The sequence below is a fragment of the Phacochoerus africanus genome, chromosome 4 (genome assembly GCF_016906955.1).
Source record: "Phacochoerus africanus isolate WHEZ1 chromosome 4, ROS_Pafr_v1, whole genome shotgun sequence".
NCBI classification, from domain to species: domain Eukaryota; kingdom Metazoa; phylum Chordata; class Mammalia; order Artiodactyla; family Suidae; genus Phacochoerus; species Phacochoerus africanus.
The window spans coordinates 30078042-30100084 of NC_062547.1; the positions used below are offsets into that span (position 1 = coordinate 30078042).

General features: G+C 45.2%; 1 protein-coding gene across 5 annotated transcripts in view; it reads left to right on the top strand.

Annotated features, from left to right (window-relative positions):
• Nucleotides 1-22043, top strand: part of LOC125125270 (uncharacterized) — a 239499-nt gene that overhangs the window by 89412 nt on the left and 128044 nt on the right. For all 5 annotated transcript variants that reach the window (XM_047776080.1, XM_047776078.1, XM_047776079.1 and 2 more), the window contains one exon: nucleotides 1912-2157. In XM_047776080.1, coding sequence (XP_047632036.1) covers nucleotides 1940-2157 — 218 coding nt within the window. In that variant the 5' untranslated portion in view covers nucleotides 1912-1939. The remainder of the gene's footprint in view (nucleotides 1-1911; nucleotides 2158-22043) is intronic.

The following is a 22043-nucleotide window of genomic DNA, read 5'->3' on the forward strand; positions in this document are numbered from 1 at the left end:
AGCTCACTTTCTCCAGGATGCTGGCCTTCCAATTTTTGTCAGCTCTTCCAACACAGCAAGACCACTGCAGGCTCTGGGTTGCTGTTATCTCTTCAGCCATTATTCTCCACATGGCGAATTGGCAAATGCCCTGATGAGAAACAGCAGTGGCCAGTGTGTTACCCTGTCCCCGGGGTTGCAGCCTGTAAAGTCCTGCTGCCTTGATTATTTCCTCACACCTTCAAACAGCTCTTCTTTACGTTTTATCTAGCTTCTGTAGTTGTTCTCAGACCGAGGGGTTATTCTGATATCGGTTATTCCACCATAGCTGGTAGCAGCAGTCATCCTTCCACTTAGCACATTTCATTAAATTTGTATGGAAATGAGAGAACACAGGCAAATTGACAAGCATTTTAAAATTGACAAGGAAATTGGCCTGCTCATACACTGCTGGGGAGGATATAAATTGGTACCACCTTCCTGGAGGGCATTAATTTGTATCAAAATCCTTAACAACCCACTTGCTCTTTGACTCAGCAGTTCTGCTTCAAGTATATATCCTAAGAAGATAATCATGGATATGTGTGAATGTTTATTTACAAAGATTCCAATCCCAATTAACAAACTTGGAATCAAAATCCTCAGTATAAAGAATGTATACATGTATGTGTAACTGGGTCACCATGCTGTACAGTAGAAAAAAAAAATTGTATTGGGAAAAGTAACAATAAAAAAAATTCTCAATATGCAACAATAGAATATCTGGTCAATTGTGGTATATCAGTACAATGGAATATAACAGAATTCAACATTGTAAAGTGATGTAAGAGAGTATTTAAGCATATTTAGATACTTATTTAACGTTAGAGAGTATTGTTAAGCACAAGAGATCACAAAATAACATGAGCAGTCTGGTCCTATTTAAGAATGTATATACACATATATAAACATAAGGCTGGAATAATGCACATGGAATAATATTAATAGCTGGTATTATTGGGTGGTTGATTTTTTTTTTCTTTCCTCTTTGTGCATTATCTAAACAATTTCCACAGGACATTACCTTTGTTCTAAAATAAAATTAATACACTTAAAAGAGAAAACCTTACAGTTGATAGGCTCAGTTGATAATATTTTCTGGCAAACATTTAATTTTATACTGGTTGCCCAAGCTCTATCTTTATGCCCTTAGTGGTATTACAGATTTTGTGGCAAAAACAGTATCCTCCTTGAAATACTTTGTGTAACAGATTCTCTCCATGCAGATATACTTTAAATTCCTACTAGTCAAATTCAAACGAAGGCTTCACTTGCTTCTGTCGGTGTGTGACAAAACCTTTCAAATAAGGAGTCCATTTATTTATTTATTTATTTTCCTTTTTTTTTTAGGGCCACACCCACAGCATATGGAGGTCCCCAGGCTAAGGGTTGAATTGGAGCTATAGCTGCTGGCCACACCACAGCCACAGCAACGCAGGATCAGCTCTGCTTGCATCCTACACCACAGCTCATGGCAATGCTTGATCCTTAACCCACTGAGCGAGGCCAGGGATGGAACCCACATCCTCGTGGATACTAGTTGGATTTGTTTCTGCTGGGCCACAATGGGAACTCCAGGAATACTCTCATTTTTAAAAAAAAATTATTTATTTATTTATTTTTTGGCTGTGCCCATGTCATGTGGAAGTTCCCAGGCCAGCATTGAACCCACACCAGAACAGCAATCTGAGTCACAGCAGTAACAATTCCAGATCCCTAACACATTGAGCCACCAGGGAACTCTAGGAGTCCTTTTAAAAGTAAATAGGTTTATGGCATGGATGTGATTTCCTTTTGAAACCAATGGCCAAAATTTAATGCAATTGCTTCTGTAAAACTAAAATCAAGATTTCTGAAGACCGTTTGTATCCTCTATTGCTTTTTTTCTTGAAGGTACACTCCAAGGCAGCAATCACCAACTATGACCTCTTGGGTTCCAAGGCTGCTTCCTAGGAATGTCCGATCCTTGGCTGCCTCATCAGAGAACCAGCGAGTTGAGGATGGCCGACGGCACCAGGAGGCCTATGGGTACTTCTTGCCCATCCAGACAAGGTGGCAGGACAATGACCAGTACGGCCACGTGAACAATGCCGTGTACTACAGCTACTTCGACACAATCATCAACCACTACCTGATCAGGTAGGCCTGGACTCTGCAGCCCCCATATTCACGTCTCGCCTCTGGCACGCCCTTGGGTGGGAGTTCCCGCACGGCCTTCTGGGGAGAGAGTCCCATTTTCCTCTAGTGTTTCTGCTAGTGTACCTCCTTTGTTGAGCCGACTGAAAGTCAGATGATTCTGAACAGCAGGACCGCGACGTGAGTGAGGACGGTGTTGCCTTGCTGCTCCTGCCGTCTCAGGTGTTTGTCTCTCTTGGTCTTTGCGCTAAATGGTCAGCGAATGTGCAGGCTTTGAATCTTAATTAAGCAACCACATAACAAGCAACATAATATTCAGACCCTGAACTTGAGCAGACAGTAACATCAGCCCTCAAGGCCTTTTTGTGAGGAAAGCAGCTGCTTCCTCCACTGAGGGCACATAAGGGGGAGGAGGGAGAGTAAAGATGTTTATTATAGCCTCTGAATGCCATGATGACACGACTGCCGACTGAGGTGGGCTTGCAAGATTGGTTAGTGTTTGATTAATATCATTCTCTCTATGAAAGATTGGGATGCACAGAGAGATCTGTGTAAATCCTAGCTCCACCTTGCATTAACTGTGCAGTTTGGATCAAATTATTTAACCTTATAGTGTCTTTTGTAAAAACAACTCATATTTGAGAGCTTTCTCTATGTCTAGCCCTATGAAGCCTTTTACATAGCCTTTCTCATTTAATCCTAAAACAACTTGATGAGAGAGTAGCAGTTGTTGGTTCACTGCTGGAACCTCCCTGCCTGTACCTTTTAGGGCCTGTCAGCTGTCAGCTTGAACATTTTTTTGCCTGAGGACTTTCTTTGGCCACCAGAGCCCCTTTTGCAGACAGGGCCAGAAGTTCACAGAATTAACATTCTCTAAAAGCAACCTTTGGGAGTTCCTATCGTGGCTCAGTGGTTAGCGAACCTGACTAGCATTCATGAGAATGCGGGTTCGATCCCTGGCCTCACTCAGTGGGTTAAGCATCCAGCGTTGCCATGAGCTGTGGTGTAGGTTGCAGACAGGGCTTGGATCCCGAGTTGCTGTGTGGCTGTGGTGTAGGCCAACAGCTACAGCTCCGATTGGACCCCTAGCCTGGGAACCTCCATATGCCTTGGGTGTGGCCCTAAAAAGACAAAAAGACCAAAAAAAAGGCAACCTTCAGTCACTCTGATGGGAGTGAATGTATGAATACCCCAGCTTCCTTACCTCTTGGGGGAGATAATCTGAGCTGCATACTGTTTACAGGCTCCCAGCTTCTCTAGTGGGATTAGGTTCCAGTTCCTAGGTTGGTAGCTTTAAAAAAAATTGAGGAGTTCCCGTCGTGGCGCAGTGGTTAACGAATCCGACTAGGAACCATGAGGTTGCGGGTTCGGTCCCTGCCCTTGCTCAGTGGGTTAACGATCTGGTGTTGCCGTGAGCTGTGGTGTAGGTTGCAGACGCGGCTCGGATCCTGCGTTGCTGTGGCTCTGGCGTAGGCCAGGGGCTACAGCTCCGATTCGACCCCTAGCCTGGGAACCTCCATATGCCGCGGGAGCGGCCCAAGAAATAGCAACAACAACAACAACAACAAAAAATAAAATTAAAAAAAAATTGAGATATCCTTAGGCTGCAACTTAAATATGACATGGATGCTACTCTATAAAGACCCCCCCCCCAAAAAAAAGTGGGAGTTCCCCTTCGAGGCTCAGTAGTAACGATCCCAACTAATATCCAAATCAGGATCCAAGTAAGGGCCACACTTGTTTTAGTTTGTATTTAAAGCTTCTTTTAATCTAGAATAGTCACCCTCTTCCCAGCAGTCATTTTTGGGGTCTCTCTGATTAGTTAATTACAGGAGGCTTATTGTGCTGTAGAATATCTCCCCATCTGTAATTGTTTGGCTACTTTCTCTTGGTGTTTAGCTTGCTACTCTAGTCCCTGAATTTCTAATAAACCTACCTATTAATGCTAAAAAAAAATTGAGATAAAATTTATCTAACATGCAGTCTATTATTTGGACCATTTTAAGTGTACAAGTTTATGGGGTTTAGTACATGCACAACAGTGTACAGCCATCACGACCATCTAGTTCCCAGAACATTTCCATCACCTTCAAAAAGGACCCCCGGTCTGTCGATAGTCACTCTCAGTTTGCCTCTGCTCTCATCCTCTGGCAACTTTTCTGTCTCTGTAAATTTGCCAATTCCGGACATTTCATATAATGTGGCCTTTTGTGTCCTTCTTTCATGTCGCATGATGTCTTCAAGGTTGGTTCATGCTGTAGCTTGTATCAGTACTTTGTTTCTTTTTATGGCTGAATAATATTCCCTTGTATGGCTATACCATATTCTGTTTATTTATTCATCATATGATGGACATTTGGGTTGCTTCCACTTTTTGGGTATTATGAATGATGGTGCTATGAATATTTGTATACGAGTTTTTGTGTGGATGTGTTTTCAGTTCTTTTGAGTATATACTTAGAATTGAATTGCTTGAGTCATGGTAACTCTATATTTGTTTTTTTGAGTAGCCATCAGTTTCCCACAAGGACTGTGCCATTTATATTCCCACCAGAGTATATGAGGGTTTCAATTTCTCTACATCCTTGCCAGCACTTGTTATTATCTTTTTGCATATAGTCATCTTGGCGTGTATGAAGTGGTATCTCACTTTGATTTTGATTTGCATTTCCCTGATCACTAATGATCTATTGATCAGGGAAGCACATTGCTTCATTTGCTTGTTGATCTTTGGTGCATCTTTTTTTGGAAACATATCTATTCAGATCCTTTCCCCTCTTTCCAGTTGGGTTATTTGTATTTTTTTATTTTTTATTTTTTAGGTCATAAGAGTTCTTTATGTATTCTGGATACTAGACCCTTATCACATGATATGATTTATAATACTTTCTCCGGGAGATCAGGATGGCTGAGTAGAGGGATGTGGAGCTCACTCCCTCCCACAAATACATCAGAAATGTATCTACATGTGGAACAGTTCTCACAGAATACCTACTGAAAGCTGGCATAAGATCTCATACAACCAAAGCTGCAGGAAAGATCCCCATGTCACTGGATAGAATGACGGGGAAAGGGAGAAGATGGCAAAATTTTTCCCCATTCTGTAGCTTTTTTCACTTTCTTGCCAGTGTCCTTTGACACACACAGGTTTTTGACTTTGATGACAGTAGTAACTTTTTGAATAACGAATTCTTTATTGGCTACTTTCCTTTCCTGTCTTTTCCTCACTTCTGCAGGAACAGTTCGTCTGTGAGAAGTACCTTATAGTTCTCACTTGTATTGCAGATTTGTTGTGTTAGGGAAATTAAATATCTTCTTTCTTCAAAAGGATGTGCATAGAACATCTTTTACTTTAAGAGTGCCTGGTTCTCTCTTGGATGCTCTGTGGTCCTGAATTGTCGCACTAATTTTACTTTGTGTGCACCTGTCAGTGATTTCTCTAGATGTAGCTTGTACTTGCTTGCTTATGAATAGTAAACTGTCTTTTTCAGCACTCATTTTAGCTTTTAGGAGAATGTGTGCTTTATACTTTGAAATACACAGCAGGAGGTAAAAACAGTATTTGTAATTTCCCATCATTTGTCACTTAGGGAAACTTGACAGTGAATTTTTCCCAACTCGCTCCAGGGCTACTCGTTTTAAGGAAGGATCAGGCTTGAAATTCCTTTGGGTTGACTCAATTTTATTGCAGTTGAGCCCTAGTGGTGTGTCTCAGTCGATTTGGGCTGCAGTAATAGAACCATAAACTGCTGGCTTAAACAACAGAAATGTATTTCTCACAGTTGTGGAAGCTGAGAGGCCCAGATCTGGGTACCAGCATGCTTGAGTTCTGGGGAAGGCCCTCTCTTTGGTTTGCACACAGCTGCCTTCTTGTTGTATCCTCAATAAGTATGGCTCGCATGGCGGAGAGATCAGCTTTAGTTCCTGTCTTTTCTTATAAAGACATGAACCCCATCCTGAAGGCTTTACTCTCATAACCTCATCTAAACCTGATTACCTTCCAAAGACCCTACCTCGTAGTACCATTCCACTGAAGGGTAGGGTTTCAATATATGACTTGGGAGAATGCAGACATGCAGCCTGGCTTTGGTGACTTTTGAATGTGTTCCATTCGTAAACAGGGCTTCTAGAAAAATGTGCAGATATGGTGGCTGAGTCCTTTATCTACTGAAGACTGTCTCTGTATGGTCTCGATTTGTTATAATCTGTTTCATCCAATGTCTTCTGCCAGTTTTGGGGGTGGGGATGGGAGTTAGCAGCATTTGAGAAAGAATTCCTCCCAGCATAGTGTCTTGTTTCATGTAGTGGTCTTACACACTGACTTCAAAGTTGTGAAAATGCCCTGGCCACAATGCCACAATGGTATCAGGACTTCCTGATCATGACCAAAAAAAAATAATACTTCTTATACTTTTTCTGAGAAATCTGAGGATTGTTTAACAGGCTGTTCACTGACTGTCAGAAGCCAAGCCAGCACCACATAAAGGTGTGAGGACCCTGGGAAGACCAGCCAGGGAGAGGCAGCCTCATTTTGCCAGTGCAGGCCAGTCAGGAAGGCAGCTAAGCAGGTGGAAGCAGTGCAGCCCAGCCTGGCTCGCACACTTGCCTCCATCCCCCTGGCTTTCTATGGGTGGGCAGCACTGTACATGTGCCAAACTCCCATGGGATGATCAAGGAACAAACCCTTGCCTAGAACACTCCTTCCTCGGGGGGCCTGGGGGGCGGTTCTCCAGGAGAGGGGACCAGGGAGCCCTGGAGAGCGTGGAGGGGGAGGGGAAGAAAGTGGAAGAGACCACAGCCTGCCCGAAGTTCCCATCACTTTGACACGTGGAAGGGGTTAAGTCATTCTTGAACAGTTTATCGCTCATCAATTGTAATTAAATATGTTTATATTAAATTATGTTCTGTAATTAATGTAAAATCCTTTAGCCTATGCTGTTATTAGAACCAGATGCTGAAGTACCAACAATATTTCAACATGACTGTGCTGCCTCGCCAGCTGTCTAACTGTAATTACTTTAATCTCAGCTTGTTATCTAATTATCACCTTTGTAAAGGGAAAAGTACTCTCTAATGCTTACTGATTGTTTCAGATGATGATGAAGAGCGGGGAACAGCTGTCAGGGATCGTAGGCCCTGCTTATCACAAGGAAGGAACTTATCCTGAAATCTATTCTGGGCCAGAATGCTGAAAAAAGATGTCCCAGGCAGGAACTGGGGACTGGCCAGTAAGGGGAGACAGTTGGTGTGATGGTTAAGGGTGGATGAACTGTCAGGTGACGTCTGCCTCCTCCAGTGATGGCTGGGGGACAAGTTACTTCATCTCTTGAAGACTTAGTGGTCTCGTCTGTAACATGGAGACAAGGAATAATGCTATAATCTCCCTCAGAGGATTGTTGTGGAGATTAAATAAGGTAAAGCATATGAAGCCCTCAGCACTGTGTCTGACAAAATGTACATGCTTCGTAAATGTTAGCTATTTTTTCTTTTTGGAAAAAAAATCAATGTTGGTTTTCACCATTTCCATTTTAGCCTATATAGGCACACTAGAAGCAATCGAAATGGGTATCTAAATGCCGGGAACTTGGCATTACCAGTTTGTTTTCCAAACTGTGTTTAAGCCTGTCCTTTTGGGACTGAAATTTACCTTATTCAAAAATGGTTCATCCAAAAAAAAAAAAAGGTTCATCCAAACAGTATATATAAATAAGTATTGCCAGGGAATTCTTGAAGCTCTCGAGGGGAATAAGCTGTTTTGGAGTATCCTTCCTTCAGTAGTTTGTGCATGTATTTGCATACCAGCAGTTGATAGGTAACCGTAGTTCATTCCAAAATAATCACTAAAGCACGTCCATTTCCCCATTTTGGCTGTGAGCCTCTTGAGAGCAGGACAGGACCTTTGTCATTTTTACGTATCCTGAGTAGATTACCCTGCATGGCATGTATTTTGTCCTTGCTCACTGCATAGTCCTGAAAGAACTAAACAAAATAATTCATCCTCAGCCCATGCCGATCATCCAGAATTTTTCCTTTCCCAGTGGCACGAGGAAGCACCACCCCCTGGGGCTGTGGGGTGGTTCTCAGTCTCCCAAGATTGTTCCTGCATCTTTGTGCCAGGAAACCAAAAAGCAGGTCTGCAGGGAGACACATCTGAGCACCCAGCAAGAGCTCACCGTCATGGTGACACATCAGCCACGTCTGGTTTGGTGGAGAGAGAAGCAGGAGGCCTGAGATGGCGTGCCACTCCGAGGAGGGCAGGGTCTGTAATATCAGGAATGCCCAGGTGCAAAGACAGAAGGGGTCCCACCGCTCATCAGAGGAGCGGAACTGTCATGAACTCCACATTAACTCCCTTCAGTACAAGGTACATGGCCACCTCTGGAGTTACTCTTGGTTATCGTATATTTGGCTGTTGAAGGAAATACCCGAAAATGAAAGAAGTAACCCAGCAGCAGAGACTTTAAAGAACTCTCTGGGAGTTCCTGTTGTGGCACAGTGGAAACAAATCTGACTAGCAACTCCGAGGTTGAGGGTTCCATCCCTGGCCTTGCTCAGCGGGTTAAGGATCCGGCTTGCAGTGAGCTGTGGTGTAGGTTGCAGGTGAGGCTTGGATCCTGCGATGCTGTGGCTGTGGTGTAGGCTGGCAGCTGTAGCTCCATTTTGACCCCTAGCCTGGGAACCTCCATATGCCTTGAGTACAGCCCTAAATAGCGGAAAAAAAAAAAAAAAACCCAAAGAAAAAAAACTTAAGAACTCTCTGCCTGGAGCCTCATCTGCTCTCCCTCCTCTGGGGCTCCTTTTTCTGGGTCATAAACGACCCTGGTTCCTTGCCTGCAGCATGCGGAGTTGCGGTTTTGCCTTTGCTTCAGCTGTTGCCTCTTCCTGAAATGCCCTTGCTCCTGCTCTTCAACCTCTGACCACTCTCCCCAACAGGAAGCGTGCCCGTGCTCTGTATTCCTATGGGATCCTGGATTTTCTGTATCAGAGGTCCACACTTTTCAGTAAACAGCCAGATACCAAATATTTTTGGCTTGGTGGGCCGTGGGTCTCTGTAGTAACACGAGGCTCTGCTGTTGTAGTGGGAAGGCAGCCATAGACCACATGTAAATAGACATGTGGCTGTGTTCTGATGCAACTTTATTGTAGTTCCCTGCTTGTTCCACTTTTCTTTGTGCTCTTGTTTTTACAGTTTGAGTCACTTGTCTAGCTGCTTTGTCATGGATCATTAGTGTGTTGTTACTGAGCTTTGCCTTTTTTTTTCTTTCTTTCTTTCTTTCTTTCTTTCTTTTTTTTTTTTTGGTCTTTTTACGGCTGTACCCCCAGCATATGGAAGTTCCCAGGCTAGGGGTTGAATCAGAGCTGTAGCCGCTGCCCTATACTGCAGCTCACAGCAACACGGGATGTGAGCCGCGTCTGCGACCTACACCACAGCTCATGGCAACACCGGATCCTTAACTTACTGATCGAGGCCAGGGATCAAACCTCTGTCCTCATGGATGCTAGTCAGATTAGTTTCCACTGAGCCATGATGGGAACTCCAGCGCTTTGCCTTTTCTAATGAGGTGCCACCCTAATCTGGACTCCTCAAGCTAAGAACTGTAGTGTCTTAGGCTTGTTTTCTCTGCAAAGCAGAGCTGAGACGGGCTCTTGCATACAGGTAGTTTGAGAAATGGATCCCAAGGAGGAAGAGTGAGGATCCAGGTGGTGAACTGGAAGAAAGGCCAGCCCAGTGTTATTGAGCGGCTCAGCGGTGTGGGTGGCAGCAGCTGGATTCCCCGGGATCCCAGAATGGGGTCAGGATGCACGGCCCACAGGACAGGAAAAGGAGCATCTCCTGGCTCCATCCTCACTGGTCAGGGTTTGCCCTGAGGGGTGTCAGCTCCCGTCTTTCTTCCAAGTGTGAGCAAGTGTCAGAGTCACCAAGCAGATTCCTGCAATCTCCCCTGAGGCTGGGCAGAGACACCCCAGGGCAGAAAGTGAGACTCCCCCACTGTCTAGGCAGGGTGCTGCCACGTCACACCTGAGCACAAACACGCTGGTAGCAGTAGCAATGACTAGAATACAGAAGGGGTCATGGGAGGATATGAGGCAGCCTGGCAGAGGCATCCGGTATGTGCACCCTCTGTTTACTGATGCCCAGCACAGCACACTACACAAGCCGAGAAACAACAGTCAAGAGGCCAGCTGTTGGTGCTGACTGCCCAGGCGTTGATCCTGGTTCTGCCCCTTAACCTTAGGCTGCCTACCTAGCCCTTCTGTTCCACCCTTGCTAGAGTGGAGACGATAGTACTTACCTTGGTGGCTGTTTTCAAAGTGCTTAGAAAAGGGCCCATGTCACTTGCTCAGCCAAGGTTATTCACCTGTTGGTATGTACTTAATAAATACTAAAGAATTTTTGGAGTTCCCGTTGTGGTACAGTAGGATAAGGGTGTCTCTGCAGCACCAGGACTCAGGTTGGATCCCCACCTAGCACAGTAGGTTAAAGGATTCAGCATTGCTACAGCTGCAGTGTAGGTTGCAACTGCGGCTTGGATCTGATCCCTGGCCATGTGCCACAGGGTAGAAACTGCCCCCCCCAACCCCCGCAAAAAAAAAAAAAAACAAAACCTAAAGAATTTTTAACAGTGGGCTTTTGTAAGTTGTGGTTCTATATTTGTTTATTTTTAAATATTTTAATGTATATATTTTAATAATATACCCCTTTCCAAGTCAAACTTGAAATAGTGAAATACCTTGACCCATAAGAAGACTTACATCTTTTTCACTAGAGATAGAAAAATAAGAAAAATAGAAAATAAAAAGGAAGAGGATCTAAAACACCAATCCAGTGCTGCAGTTGTGTGTGACTTTAACCTCTGAATTTCCTGGCATCCAAAGAAACAAGGAGAACAAGTGAGCTACATAGTTCTCGGTATCTGATAAAAGAAAACTCTTATTTCTTCCAGAAAAACAGATTTTTTTTTTCCCCCTCTCAGAAAAGGAAAGGACATTCTAAAGGGCATTTAAAGGAATTTACCAAGGAGTCTTGAACAACAAAACCAGAAGGATGCATATAGCCTGGAAAGAAGGCCTTAATCTGTTGTAAGTCTGACTAGTGCTTGCTCTAAGGGCATGCCCAATGAACAAACGAAAAACAGGAGGTGTTTTCAGTGGCAGATTTTCATAAGCGCCGGCATCCTGCCTCTAATGACTGGTATAAAAGCATGACTCTAATGGTAAGGTTTGGAGCCGGCGAGGACAGAGGTCTGCCCCGGGGTTGTGTTTGGGGGATGGGGAGCAGGCGGTAGGTCTTTCAGCTGCCTCTGTGCTCAGAATGCTGGTCTGACCCCGCCGGTCTCTACTGCCTCCTCTTTCCACGTCTCCTTCCTGGACCCTGAGCAGACTCTTGTTGCATCTTCCTCAAGGGGCAGGTGGGGGGACATTCTTGCTGTGGCTCTCCCAACACGAGGTTTGCTCTGCTGGGGTGGCCCTGAGCTGTCCCAGTCAGGCAGGTGCCTCATGGAGCTCTGCCTTTATCTCTCCTGCTGAGTTGCATCTCTGAGACACAGACCATGCACCTCGCATGCTCCTGAGCACATTTGTGTCCCAGGGTCTATGTTAACATACAGTTTGCTCATCAGTCTGAAGGCCTCAGTTAAAATATTATGATCTACCTCCTTGAGCCCACAGAAATCTCATTATAAATAGAGTAATCTAATTTGCGGGTGTGCTCTATAACCCACAGGCTCAGAAATGTACGGATACACTATGCCTGGGAAGTCGGGCTGTCAGATTAATACATTGTGTGAAAATTGGGGCCGGAGGTCACCATTCTCCTGATACACAAATCTCCCTCTGAGAATCTCATTTCATTCAGACTATCAGTTAGATTAGAAATACCCTAATTATCCCACTGAAATTAAATTACTTTATGTTAGGGTGATATAATGAACAACCATAAAGAGGATATATACAACCAATCATCTTATTAGTCACAGCACGACCAGACCATACACTACATGGACCTTGCTGACTCTTGTCAGCTCGTCTGTGTCTCACAAGAAAAGAGCCAGGGAAAGAGGAAGATGAGAAAGGCTACCATAGGGCTTCCTGCTGTGTTTCTCCACTGAGGTGCTAAGAGTTTCTCTGCAAAGGCACCACCTCTGGTCATTAGGGGTGAGAGAGCAATGAAGGATCCACTGTGTTCTTCACTTTGCCACCCCTGTGGCATTGTGAGGCCTCATGGGTTACAAGATAGGACCGGGCATGCCCTGTCCTTCACTCCTTTATTCCAGAAACCTTCCCAGTACCTGTCAGGTCATATGGCTCTGCGGCTAGGGTGCACTTGTCCTCCTAGAAAGACTCACTTCTGTGGGTTGTATTTGTTAGAGTAGATAGTGCTGGCTGCTATAGTGAATTCACTCCAGATCTCAGTGACTTAACGCAACAACAGATTATTTCTTGTTTAAATCACTGTCTAATGCAGGTCAGTGTGTGTGTGTGTGGCGGGGGGGACGTGGGCGTGCGTGCATGCATGCGTGCGTGTGTTTGCGTGTGTGTGTGTGTGTGTGTGTGTGTGTGGTGTTCTGTCTATGCAGTCACTCAAGAACCCACCTTGTGAAGAGCCATTGGGACCTGAGTTAGATCAGGAGATCCCAGACTTCAGCAGCAGATAACTGACACATGATCAAATGTTAACATACAGAGACTCTGGATGAAATGTGTACAGAAACCCTTTGTAGAATGGCCCTTTGTCCCATGTGTGACAAATAGGTGGGGCTATAAGGATCATAGCCTCTTCTCAGGATTACTCAGGGCCATCTACACCACCCAAGTCCACACCTACAACCATGGAGATGAGCTGGAACTTCAGACTGGAGAAGCAAAATAAACCGAGTCTGAATTGACAGAACATTGGAAGGCAACTATACTGTAATAAAATTTTTTTTAAATTATTAAAAAAAAAAGAACCCACCTTGTGGCTCTGTGCCCCTATAGATCAGCTTTCTCAATAGCCAGGCTGTTGACATTGGGGCTTGGTAATGTAATTCTTTCTTGTGGAGAACTGTTCTGTGTGTCGTAGGATGTTGAGCGGCATCTCTGGCCTCTACCCATTAGATGCCAATCCAACATCCTCCCCATGTGACAAAAAAAGATGCCTCCACAGGTTGCCAGATGTCCTCAGGGAAGGGAGACAGTTGCCTGTTGTTGAGAATCACTGAATAGACAGTGACTGAAGGTTAAAATGTTTAATTAAATCATTTTAAAGAGCATACACTTGAACTTCTCTCTTAGGCAGAGGATATATAAATACAGTTGGGAAGAGATCACTAGCTGTGTGCTGATGACCCATCATTGAACTTGGCACCTTAATGCTGATTGTTTTCAGTGTGTTGTCTGTGTCAATGGGTAGTTTCCCAGAGAGGTGAAGAGACGTGCCGCCTGGTTTACCAACTTACTGCCCAGGTGACAATATCACACCTTAAACTGTGCTACCAGATAATGCTGTAGTGGAAAGAGCTTGGGGGTTGGAGACTTGCCTTGAAATGCTGAGTTAGCTGTGCCATTGCCCTTGTAGTTATGGGTGAGTCGAGTCACTGCCAGGGCAGATGAAACGCTGAACACCTACTTTCCATGATGGGTTTTTGGCAAACACCTGTTGGCCTCTCCATCCCCTCTAGTATAGCCAACGTGCTCTAGCCAGAGAGACATTTTCTAATGGCCCTCCTTCCCATTACAACTTTTCCAGAGCATCCAATTTGCATTTCAAATGACAAAACTCCTCTGCAGGTCCTGCAAAGCCCTACAGGGTCTCCCCTTTTTGAGGCTCCTTTGGTGCCACGCTCCCTCACTCACTAAGCTTAATGTTTACTGGTCTTTTTTTCCAGTTCTTGCCAAGCCCCTGACCTTGTTGAGCTTTGCCTGTGCTATGCCCCCTGCCTTGAGGGTTTCCTTTTTCTTTTCTCTTGACTAACTCCTCCTGACTTTTTAGTTCTCATCTGAATGGTCACTCTTTCAGGGATGTCTTCCAGATGCCTTGACCAGGTCCAATCCCTTCTCCTGGGCTCTCTCGGCACTGCCCACAGTATCACATGGTCAAAGTTGCAGTTTTACATTCACTGGAATATTTGAATTCATCCTGTCTCTGTGATTTGATTATAATCACTACAAGGGCCGTGACTGATAGCTTCACTCACAGTTTTATCCCAGGCACCTAGCATGATGCCTGACACATAGTAGGTGCTAATACCTTTTTCTTGCATGAATGCATCAGAGATTTGGGCTGTCTGGAAATGTTAGTCAGTCAGGCTTGACACTGAAATGCAACCTGTTTGATTCACTGTAAAGCTGCTGACAATTAGGAAATATGATTCCTATGTTCTTGAAAGGTGCCCCCAAGAAAGCTAAGATGGTTGGTGAAAACGGTGTGGCATTCAGTATGTCTTTGTCAGCCTGACTTAATCATTTCCACTGGAAATTGCATTAGTGTCCAGAAACCGCATAGCCTTCCAAAGACTTTAACGTAAAATGAATGTACTTGGGCAACCTGTTTGCAGCCAGCAGGCCCTACGGTGGTAGAAAGCACAGTTTGTAGGTAAATTGCCTGGCTTGGGGGAGGGGAAGACTACTAATCATGTAGCAGTGACCCCAGTTCTCTAAGTTCACTAATTCCCTTCCCTGGTTAGAGGACAGGGTGAGTAATCTGTGAGCATCTAGATGTTGAAGACAAGTTCAGCAGCCCCAGGAGAGCCTCAGCCTCTTACAATTCACAGCATGTGGCCACCTCTCAGCTCTGAACAGAGTGAGGTATGAAGTCATTTGCAAAGCAGTGTCTATGAAATTCCATTACACGGTGCTTTTCAATTTAAGGGGAAAGACCTTTGCAGAAACTAATTTGCAGTTGCTTTAATCATGGAGCTCAGAGACAGCGGCACACTTTCCCCATCACTGCGGCTAAAAAGGCTCACACTGGTTTTGCAGATTTGGTCCCCCTTCCCCCTCCCCACTTCAGCTCCTGGATTCCGTCTGTGGTTGTTGCATATCCTCTAATTTTTGCAATTTTTGAGACAAAAGGAAGCCATTATATTTACTCCTCCTGGTGAATATAAATATTTTGGAATCAGAACCCATCTGAAAACACTCAGAGTCAAATCAAAGCAAACAGGATGCGCTCTAGAGAGGGAATCATCCTGGGGCTGTTTCATCTCCTCCGCCAGCCTCTCCTGCCTCCCAGGGCTGCCTCTTGGTTCCTTTGGTCCCTTATTCACTCACAGCCCTGCGGTTATTCGAGACCTGGAGAAAGGCGGCCAGGAGTTCTAGAAAGTGAAAAGCACCTGACAGGCGTCAAGAAATCTGGGTCCAGTCTCAGCTGTCCTGTTTACAGATTTTGCCTCAGGAATTTCATTAAGCCTTTCTGGGGATCTCATTTATCAAAGGAAAATAATTATACTGACCCTGAAGATCACGTGAGGTTTGGGGGGAAGACTGGGTGAGATCAAATGTAAGCATGTGGGTCTAAGGGTCGGGGTTGTTCGGGAGTGGGTGATATCGGTTTATACCAGGTTGCTTATTGAAGACAGGTTGCCTCAGTCAAAAGACCTCCTTGCTGACCAGAACCTCTGCAAGGTAAATTTCATAGCTGCTTTAAATCCCTTTGGGCTGAATCTTTGTGGCCCCTGTGAAATCTCCTGGGGAAAATAGGAAGAAGATTCTGGAAAGAATCAGACGCTAACTCATTTTCAGTCATCAACATTTAGCATAGATTTGTTCATCAGATAGGCATTGGCTTCTTGGGGAGAAGAATAAAGAGATGGGGGTGTGGGGACAGGTAGGTGGTACAGGTGAGAAGTTTTATGGGGTGTTGGGGGCACGTGGGGGTGGCTGTGAATGTCTTTACAATACTGTGCTCAGTACAGACTTGGGTAAGATAAGGTATAAGGGTGACAGACAACACATCAGATACTAGATGGTTTCATTCGTTAGTGAATATCAGTCATTCTTTTTGGATGTCAGCAACTGAGCACGTTTCTCATGACTGTAGGAAACTCCTCTTCTCCGAACACACACATTCAGAAGCTGAAAATGCCAGATACATGTTCTCCCAGCCTCCTTTGCAGCTAAGATGCTGGTGCAGGACGTAGGCTTTGTGAATGCAACTGCCGCAGGCTACGGATCCGCATCTCCTGTTGTGTTGAGGTAGAGACTGTGCAAAGTCCATTCTGGCCAAGGTAGTGGACCTATGCCCTCTTGAGTTGGAAGCCATGACAGTGGCACTATGTCAGCATCCAGAGATGTCTGGGGATAGTGGCCATGGCAGAGGTGTCTTCAGAGGACTCGCTCTAGGATATAATTTTGAATGTTATTCCTGGCAACATAGGCTTAATTTCTCCCCCCCCCCTTTTTTTTTAGGGCCACACCCATTAGACCCCTAGCCTGGGATATGGAGGCTAGGGGTCTAATCAGAGCTGTAGCTGCCAGCCTACACCACAGCCACAGCAGTGTGGGATCTGAGCTGCATCTGCCACCACAGTTCACGGCAACGCCAGATCCTTAACCCACTGAACGAGGCCACGGATCAAACCCAGATCCTCATGGATACTATTCGAGTTTGTTACTACTGAGCCACAAGAGGAACTCCCCAAACATAGGCTTTAGATCTATTTAGAGCTTGTACTTGAGTCTCATTTTCACCAGGTTGGCATCGGTGAAATATGTGTGCCGAACCCTCAGCTGGGCATTTAGGCTGACAGGAGATGTTCACAGCCTGCTGTAGTTATTTCATAGTAGGACCATTGAACTCTAGCATCTGGGCTCTTTCCCCAGGACAAGGGAAGTGTGAGGATGCTGAGAAGACATCCTGCTGGGGGCACTGGAACATAGCCAGAGAGAAGTGGGTGCAGAAGAAAGGAACACTGGGAGAAAAAGTCCCTGTGCCACCTCTGCTAATTTGTGAAGTCTGTTATAAACTCCATGGGGCTGTAGAAATGTATGGTGCCACAAGGGCAGTAACTGCAGTGCTGGTGGTGGTGATGGTGCCTGGCTAGGGGCAGGAAAGGCCTGGCTTATTCCTGGGCACATTCCACAGGTGCTATGAAGCAGCCGGTATTTTGATCCTCTATAGCCATATTTTGTAAGAGAACTTAATTCAGCCCCTCCTGCTGCAATGGAAATGTGCTGCCTTGTTCATTTTCAGCCCAGTAGCAGGAGGTAAGAGGCACCCATTCCCTGGCTGATTTGCCAAGGTGCCCTGTGGGGGAAACTGACTTTGAGTCGAGTCAAGGCTTGGGATGGGTTTGTGTTGCTCTAGAAGATGTGAAGACCTGCCTCTTTAGCTTGGCTCGCCAAAACAATTTTCTTGTTTTTGAGGATTTTGGAGGTGGTTGTAGCTAGTGCTGCAGAGTCTCCTTCCTCCCCTCCAGATCCCCCCAAATCCTCTGAAAACTCTGGAATTAAATAACACACCTGCTAAATGTTATGACAGTGTGATAAAACATAGCAAAGCAGAGTTATGGGAAAGTAAACAGATGGCTGCCAGGACTACAGCAGTAATAACAGGGAGGAACTCGGCCCATTCATTTGGTGGGATGGCAACGATTCATTCTATTTGCTCATGTGCTTCGGAGGTAAAACATTTTATTGAACTTCTTCAATAAACCGATTTGGGGAAGGTATTCATCTTAGAGTGTGTGTCCTTTTAAAATAACTCACAATCACAGAAAATATACTTGCTTCTCCCTCGCTTTCCATTAGGAATTGAATTTCATGCTTCCATTAGCCTGGAGCGTTTATTTTAAAAGAAGGGTCCACTCTGTGGCTTAAGGTGAAAGCTGGGTTGGCATTGGTGAAATATGTGTGCCAAACCTTCCGCTGTGCATTTAGGCTGACAGGAGGGTTCACAGCCTGCTGGCTGGTCAGGTGGTATAGACCCTCTGTCACGCTTCCTCCCCCTGTGCCTGTGACCATGTTACTTAATTGCTTAAAGGTAGAAACTGTAGGGTAAGAGGTACAAGAATAAAATAGTTAAGGAGCCACCTTGGGAAGAAGGGTGACAAGGAAAAATTACTAAAAGCAATATACTGCAGTTATTGCCTGCTTCTTTAGTTCTTTCTCTTAGTCCTGCTGTTCTCAGCCAAGGAAGTGATAGGGATGGAGTAGGATAGTTACGCAGGTAGTTGTGGAAGTCCCAGTAGGGGACCACAGATAGAGAGGGGAGACCTCGGGAACTTAGGGAGAACACTGTCAGTTAATCACTCAAGAAAGTCATCAGCACAAAGCAGCCTCTTTTAACTATAAAGCCATAAATAAAACACGAGATATGCCTTGGGTCATTGAGTGAAAGGTAAAATGTGGCCTGCATTCAAGTTCAGCAAGATAGTGATCTTTAGGACCAAGGACAGAAATTTAAGGGAAGGATGACATTCCATTATCCGGAAACCTGAAACAGTTCAACATATTTTAGCATGTGTTACCACCCTTTTGCTGATTTGATTAAGGCTGTGACAGCCCTGGTTTGACTTTACAGGGTCAAACACTCTCTTACCCAGTATGAAGGAGGAGCTAGAGATGTTAAGCTTGACATCTACTCGAAGCGTGAGGAAGAGGGCAGTCTGTTCCCACTCCCACTTTCCTTGGATTACAAAACTGTAGCCCACCTACTCCTTGGGGCAGAGCTTCTTTGCCTGCTCGCTTGCATCTCTCACAAACGTCCTATCTTAATAAATCTATTTCTTGCCTATCACCTTGTCTCTCACTGAATGCCTATGCCCTGAGACACAAAGAACTTGAACCTCAGTGAGTCCAGACACCCAGTAAGTGATTCTCATTAAAAACACCCCGTGGTTTCAAGTCTGCCTTCTTGCTGTGTTCAAATCCCGGCACATGGGTTCAAGTCCCAATCTGGGTTCTGGCTAGGTTCAAGTCAGAGGTGTTGTCGGTTTCAGAAGCACAAGTGGTGAAGGTTTGCAGCATTTCTGATATGCTTGGGAAGTTTTGTGAGGAAGGAGTCCTTTAAGGATGAGAAACTCTGGGAAATGGGAAGGTCCTTATTCTTGTTCTTGTGGCTGGTGATGATTACAAGTGCAAGTTCTGGAGGAGATGCTGGAGTGGAATCATGGCAAATAAGGCAAAGGCCTCCCCAAGCCTGTTTCCCCATCTAACAATGAGGGTAATAATGGTACTAACTGTAGGGGATTCTTTATCTTTTGTGATTTTTATTTTTTCCATTACAATTTATTGGCAGTATTCTGTCAATTTCTACTGTATAGCAAAGTGACCCAGTTGTGTGTGTATATATACACATTCTTTTTTTTTTTTTGTCTTTTTGTCTTTTTGTCCTTTTAGTGCTGCACTTGCGGCATATGGAGGTTCCCAGGCTAGGGGTCTAATCAGAGCTGCAGCTGCCAGTCTACGCCAGAGACACAGCAACGCGGGATCTGAGCCACATCTGCAAACTGCACCACAGTTCACAGCAACTCCGGATCCTTAACCCACTGAGCAAGGCCAGGGATCGAACCCACAACCTCGTAGTTCCTAGTGGGATTTGTTAACCACTGTACCACGACAGGAACTCCAATATACACATTCTTTTTTTCACATTATCCTCCATCATGTTCCATCACAAGTGATTAGTTTCCTGTGTAGGGGATTCTTATGCAAAGCACTTAGAAGAATCCCTGGTGCTCAATAACTGTTGGCTCTTGTTATTATTAACATGTGCTCTGCAAATAGTACCAGCTGCCTGCTGGTGCAGTGTGTATGGCCCCAAACCTTTCCCTTCCCCAGTCTCACCTCAGCCCTCTGTTCCTCTCTCTGGTTTTAGAGCTTCTCCAATAAAATCCCATTCCTCTATGAGAGAGGCCTGTTCCCCAGCTACTCCTAGCTGACTCTCGAGGGGATGGCTCCATCTCTAATGAGAGAGGGAAACACAGAAATACCTGGCTTTGGGGAAGTAGGGGGCAGCTGGCCAGAGAACATGTGGCTAATGTTACCACGTGACCATGACCAAGGCTAGTTTGCTCTGTGGATAAGAATTTGAGATCCTCTCCTCGCTCCAAATGTCTCCAGCAGGATGGGCGCAGGGGGACTTCATTACTCTAGAATTACTGAAAGTTCCCTAAGTTTATCTTTCCTGCTGCTTCGCTTTGCATTTGAGTGGTGTGTTCCATTTGTCAAAGATCTTGCATTGTATGATATCAGTTGAGCTTCACAAAGATCCTGTGAGGTGAGAAGGCAGATCTTATCATTCCTTCTGAGGTAATTGAGGCCCAGAGATGGTAAGTAGTATCCAGGGTCACACAGATAATTAACTGCAGAACCTAAACCAGAATTTAAGTCTCTTTCCAACCCATCCTTTTGGGTTTCCAAAGGTGAAGGGATCCTCCCATGTGGTTGCGTGTTCCTCTTAGCTCTGACTATGTTTATTCTGAACAAGCTCAGCCTATGAATGGGCAAAATGCTCTTGCAAAAGAGTCTGCTGCTTACTTACATGCTAACCTTCACTTTGTAGGGAAAGAAATAATCAAGTATTTTAATAATCAGCAGCCTTCAAACTCTTTGAGTCTAGAAAATAATGTCACATGGAGGTTCAGATCACTGATTCCGGTGTCAGGGGTCTGGGTTCTTCTCCTAGATCTGCCAATTAACTGTGCCACTTTGAGAAATGCATTTACCATCTCTATGTTTCCATTCTTTCTCTCCAGAACAGGGATAGGAATAGGCCCCCCCATAGGTTCTTGCGGAGAATTAGATGGGATAGGGGTTATAAGAGAGATGGGGCCAAATTCAGGAGGGAATGGTGTCATGGGGACAGTTTCAAGAGGAGAATGAGGACAAGGGTGAACACTGCTAAGGGGCCAAGGGGGTGAAGATTGGGTTTCTCCCCCCTGAGGTCATTGGAGACATTAACTAGGACCCTTAGTGCAGTGTTGGGGCATAACTCCTGTGGGATGGCAAGGGTACAGTTTTGAAGAAGAAATGCCAACAGAAGAAATAGAGATGGAAGGCATAGACAACTCTTTAAAAATGTTACTGTGAAGTGGTTAAGAGTTTGAGAGCAAGGGGTGGTGTGTGATCCAGAGAGGTCTGAGTATGTGCATTATTAAGATGGGAAAGACATGAGCATGTTTAAATACTGCTGTGGACGCAGCTGAGGGGGGGAGGTTGAATTATAAAAGAAAAGGGAAGATGGAAAGTGAGAAACAGAAGGGGATGGGACACAGAGCTGTGATAAAGATCCTGGCCAGGATAGGAGGAGGGACATTCTCATGGCGGCACAGAAGGGAAGACGGAGCAGGCTGGGTGCAGATGTCACCTAAAGTGGTTAGGTCATGAAAGCTGAGTGAGTTCTGTGTGCTGGCTTCCTTTCTTTCTGAAACAGAAGACCAAGCCATTTGCTGAAAGTGTGAGGTTAGGTGGACAGAGTAGAGAGATTCAAGGAGAGTGGAGGAAGTTTAAATGTCAAGGTCAGAGACCATGCGTGTGAGTTAGATGTTGGCTAGGCTGCTGTAACAGGAGACCCCCAAATGCTGGGCTTAAATAAGAGAGAGGTTCATTTCTCTCTCACAAGCAGTCCAGATGGAGGGTCTGGGGCTGATGGGAACTCAGCAGGGTTGAGGGGAGAGCCAGCTTTGTTGGCCCAGGGAGGGACTTTGGACTTTATCCTAAGTGTGATTGAAGGTATTGGAAGGGATGCAGAAAACAGTGAGTGGGTGTCATGGAGCAAGTTGGGGAGGGCACTAGGGAACCCATGTTTTACTAATGTCTAGAATCCTGAGACAGTCTGGCTAAGTGGAAAGGGGCAGGAGGTCCTTCCTCCTTTGCCCTCTGAGCACAGAGGAGCCATGGACACTTTTCTGCATTCCCCCAACTGTGTAGACCTGTTAATGGAGGGAGAAGGTTTGACTTTACACTGT